Raw genomic sequence first — 5,000 nt, 5'->3', positions numbered from 1 at the left:
TGGAGCTGAACTTCCAGATAGGGTGCCGCTACAGAATGTGTGTTTTGGAGTTGAATGTGTGTGTTTTGGAGTTAGTGGTGCCTGTGTGAAACCCCCACGAGTGTCATTAACGTCTCTCTAGAATGGGGCAGATTGGACTGGAATGTTTATGGAGAATCCCACTGAAGGGCTTAGCGGAGCAATCGGCCATATGCTTTCAATGCTACTCCTGCCTGGGAGGGCCAAGGAATTACCACCCACCCTCAGTCAAAGAAACCCAAACACTAATAGTAGCGATACCAGACATCAGATAGCAGAGATACAGAGCCTTTTATGTTGTTGTATAGAATAGTAATAGAAGTTATAGTGTTATTACTATTATTGGTGGCAGTTGTGTTGTTGTCTATAATATCTTTTGTATAACATGTTCGTTTCTTCATCAAAGCTTTGGCAATACAAATGTGAATATTTGTCATGCCAATAAAGCACAATTGAACTGAGAGAACGAGACAGAGCGAGAAAGAGAGACATTTGGGAGGCATAGCGAGAGAGAGGCAGGCAGTGGTCGATTGCCTCGCCGTTGAAGAATGAGATCATTTTCCTGAATATGGGATGATAACTGTCCAAAGCCACGTTGTGGTTTGATCAGGCTAGGTAACGGCCGAACCTGTCTTAGGCATGAGATCTGATCTACATTAATTCGTTGCAGAACCCGGCCAGACTGCTCAGATCACTGCGTTCAGGACAGATGGAAAAACGTGATGTTTTGAGAAAAATAGGAAAGAAAGCATCTAGTCACTTAGAAGAAAAAAGCAAAAAACAGAGTACTTCTCGCCTGTTTTGTGTAAGAGCTGCCAAGAAGTGTATCTGCTTCTAAAGCCAAGAGATCAATAATATTCTAAAGGTCAGACACGGTGCTGCATCCATACTGGAGAAGCGAAACTCACTTTAAAGTTCCCAATCAGTATTCTACAGTCTGCCTGTTCTTTGATATTCTGATTCAGCCAGCTGCCTCTTCCCAAAGCGTTGTCTTCCTTTGACGTTTTCATATTCATATTCAGCCAGCTGTCTCTTCCCAAATGTTGTCTTAAGACCATAAGTTTCGCTAACTTCTCTTTGAGAGCAACCCCCCCCCGAAAAGGTTCTTAAGTATTTATATCTAGTTAAATGCATGTTATGAGGCACAATTAGCACAATATTGGAGTTGTCCCTAAAGAAAGTCTCTTGTTAGCAGCTTTGATATTCTTGAGGCTAATTGGATGGTAGCAAACAAATGACAGCCACAAATGTGGCCAGTGATCAGTGCAGAGGGCTCACTGTTGAAGCGCAGGTGAGGGCTCGCTCACGTGAAGCAGTCTGCTCCCTGACACTGTAATGTGCAAAGACAGTCCAGCAGGCGAAGCAGCTATGCCTCTCTTTCCTCTGCTCCTCTCGTCAACTTCCAGCACCTCTCCCTCTGTGTCTCCCTCTGTGTCTCCCTCTGTGTCTCTCTCCATCTTTCAAAATCGTTTGATTCTGATTGCTCCCAGATACTTGACATGTGAGTTGTTTTCTCGCGGGCTGAAGTCTCACTGATTGTGTGTGAAGCTGGAGTGAGTGTGACTCGAATATTAGGGAAGGACTACCCATAATCCTCCAGATTCTCTAGACATGTTTATTACAGTATTTCATTCATTCTGTTTGGGAACATCCTCTTCTGGCCATGTGCAGAGCTATGGTTCAGATAAAAAGAAAACAAGTATTCAGACTTGCTAAGAAGAATGTGTATTGACACTTTTTACACACACACTCTCTCACACACACACACCCAGACCCCCCACCATACCTGAGCTTCTGCTGGGTCTACAGAGTTTGTTGCTCCTGATGGACACGAACTCAGTTCCGGCAGGGAGAGGTTTACTAGTTTTACCTGGTTAATTCCGAGTGTCTTGTTGCCTGTGTTAATGGAGACTGGCCTTCCGACAGCTCAAAGCCGGCTACTCTTAGGAGCCCAAAGTAACCGCTAGCAGAAGCTGCAGCAGCGTCAGAGGTAAGCCTGCGTAAGCCGAATAAAAAGCCAACAGTGCCTGTGTTCTGGGCCTGGATGTCTGCCCCATGAGTTATGGCTGATGTGTTTATAATGGTCCTCTGGGAGTTTGAATCAGATCTTCCAGTGGGGCACATTCAGAGGCTGTCCAGCAGATCAGCTAAATGTCCACTTGATGGTTAACAGAGCCATGAGATTTAAGATACAATATAGCACAAATGGCCAAAAATAAGCATTACATTATACAACATGGTGTACAAATATTTGTGTATTCAATAATTGGGTTTTTAATCAACCCAGCTACTAGTTTAGGGAACTTTTTAAATTACTGCTGTACTTTCAGTTTCATCATTTAGTTTCTTTTTTTAAATTTAATTTTAGAATTTACTTTTTGTTCCACCACTAGGACCTCAATATGTCAGTTACCTAAATGACCTCATCATCATCAGAGCCAAAGTGGAGTTGCATGGATGCAGTTACAGAAGCAAAACAGTGTGACATCACATACACACCCTTCCCTCACCCCACATTGCTGTGACACTATCTCTATTCACCCTGGGGAGGGTCCCCCCCCCCCCCCCCACACACACACACACAGGCGTGTGATGGACAGAAGGCATAATGACTGTGGGCAGCAGGTCTGTGTGTGTGATAAGTTAGATGGAGTGGCTGTGATGGGCAGTATTAATATTACATGCTTTCACCATCTCACCCCTCCCTGTTGCAATTTCATATCTTCTGCAATATTAACAAGGATCACTGTTGCACATGAATGTCCCCGAGTTCCTCTCACAGCTGTGCAGCTCACGCGCGTGCAGGACGTCCCTGCCGTGGACATGCGTGCAAGATGGCGTCCTGTAATCGCAGGGTATAGCCTGCTTACCCGCTGTGGTTCGTGTTCTCTTCAGGCTGTAAGGCACGACACGAACCAAACCATCAGCGTCCTGAAGATCAAATGCAGGATAATGATGCTGCCGTGTGTGTGTGTGTGTGTGTGTGTGTGTGAGTCTGCCTCTGTTTGTTTGGGTGGGCCATACACACCAGTTCCCACTGCTGTTCTGGACGCCCAGACAATCGCACAGGGCATCGTGTGTACTGTTCCAGACTTTAGAAGAGTGGACTCGTGCTGGCTGGTTCTCATCCTTTGCTTTTCACCTTGATCCCTGTGGGACTGAGTGAGAGACGATGGAAAGGGCAGAAAGGCGCAAGGCCGAGGTGGGGGCGCGGAGCGGAGGAACTGGGCAGTATTTTAGCTCAGTCCCTAGAGCGTAATAGCCCCGCCCCCACACACACAGTGATTAGAAGAAGCTCTCTCCTGTGAGTCAGTCTGATGGTAGATGGTAGTGTTGTGAATTATGAGATAGCTCCTCCTGCTTTCTCCCATTCACACTGCTTCTCGCATGCCAGCTGTCAGGCCACATTAATGTTCACTGTGAATGCCACGCCTTAAATACAAAACCGCATTTCCTGTGCTTGGGCTCGCCTCGTGTTGGTGGTTTCCGTGCGTGCGTGCGTGCGTCTGCATCTTCTCGTGTTTCTGTGGAGGTGTGCGAGCTATGAGGCTAGTGTGAAACGTAGTTACCAAATTAATGAAAGTTAAATTGGGCGTAAGAATGAACAGACAGATATCTACGGAACAATAATTGCTAATGAACGTTTCGATGAATTGCTCTGCTCACACAGAACTCATTAGCCGATTCTTTGGTGGGTTCGTTAAGACGCTGAGCATCCGTCTGCTCTTTTATTGCCCTGGTTTAGGCTTCTGTCACGGTGCAGGTGGAAGGAGCTTATCAGGATCTCTCAGCCCTTCATCAAACGAGCTTGTGTGGTCTCTGTATATGTAAGTGGGCTTCTCTTAATCTTGCCTGTCATACTCGCACGCTGACTGTTTTTGTGGGGGGTTTTCGTTGTTATTGAGCTTTCTCTCTGTGTGTGTGTGCGTGCGCGCGCGCGTGTGTGTGTGTGTGTGTGTGTGTGTGTGTGTGTGCGTGTGCGTATTTTTTATCTCTAGCTGCTGCTCATCTTGTCTGCTCGTTTGTGGCTCATGGGAGGCTCCATGCCTCTGTTCTCAGAACAGGACAACCCGGCATCCTTCTCCCCCTTTCTTCTCACCAGGCAAGACACACACACACACACACACACACACACACACACACACACACCACCCCCAGTCAGTCTAATGTACAATGTAAAACCCTCTCAATATCTCAAGCCCATGTGCGTATCCACTTACTTAAAATGTATGTCCTTGTACCACATTATCCAGTACCCATATTCTCATACATGCACCCATGCAGCACCCATGTTATTTTACAGCCATATCCAGAACTTGTATCATACATCATGCAGCCTTACCTGGAACTTCTATAGTCGTATGGCTTTAGCTACAACGGGTATGTTCATGTCGAGCACTAGACCCCATACGGGTTGATCTAGGAGCCACACCCTCATGCAGTTTAGTAACTCACATTGACTTGATCTTTCTTCAGGTTCCTGACCTACTGCTATCTCCTGGCCTTCAACGCTTGGCTTCTGCTGGCCCCTGTGATGCTCTGCTATGACTGGCAGGTAACACTACCTACACATGCGTGCTGTCGAGGGGCGGTCGTACATTCAGAGTGGCTCACAGCTGCTGTGGTTGCAGGTGGGCAGCATCCCTTTAGTGGAGTCTCTGTGGGATGCACGCAACATCGCCACCCTGGTGCTGGCACTGTGCATGCTCGCTCTCTGCCTGCACTGTGCGACATCGCTCCAGGTGAGTGGAAGTGTGTGTTTGTGTACGAATGTGCGTGTGTGTTTATATATAAACTCCAAGGACCACCTACATATGCACAGCTAATGGCTGGAAATATGCATGCTATGCTAGAGGAAATGGGATCTGCTCGGCATAAACGGAATGAATCCCTTCCAATCTTTCTGTCCCTGGACTCGTATTACCGAGCATCTCCATAATCACAGGGACTTGGACTATTCCACACACTTTCCACACCTGCCG

General features: G+C 46.9%; 1 protein-coding gene across 7 annotated transcripts in view; it reads left to right on the top strand.

The window, feature by feature from the left end:
* Positions 1-5,000, top strand: part of tmtc1 (transmembrane O-mannosyltransferase targeting cadherins 1) — a 35,176-nt gene that overhangs the window by 11,896 nt on the left and 18,280 nt on the right. For all 7 annotated transcript variants that reach the window (XM_035528018.1, XM_035528016.1, XM_035528015.1 and 4 more), the window contains 4 exons: positions 3,764-3,845; positions 4,017-4,120; positions 4,495-4,573; positions 4,650-4,760. In XM_035528018.1, coding sequence (XP_035383911.1) covers positions 3,764-3,845; positions 4,017-4,120; positions 4,495-4,573; positions 4,650-4,760 — 376 coding nt within the window. The remainder of the gene's footprint in view (positions 1-3,763; positions 3,846-4,016; positions 4,121-4,494; positions 4,574-4,649; positions 4,761-5,000) is intronic.

Source organism: Electrophorus electricus, chromosome 7 (assembly GCF_013358815.1).
Source record: "Electrophorus electricus isolate fEleEle1 chromosome 7, fEleEle1.pri, whole genome shotgun sequence".
In the NCBI taxonomy this organism is placed as follows: domain Eukaryota; kingdom Metazoa; phylum Chordata; class Actinopteri; order Gymnotiformes; family Gymnotidae; genus Electrophorus; species Electrophorus electricus.
The sequence above is the reverse complement of the archived record's forward strand: the minus strand, read 5'-3'. Positions and strand labels throughout refer to the sequence as shown.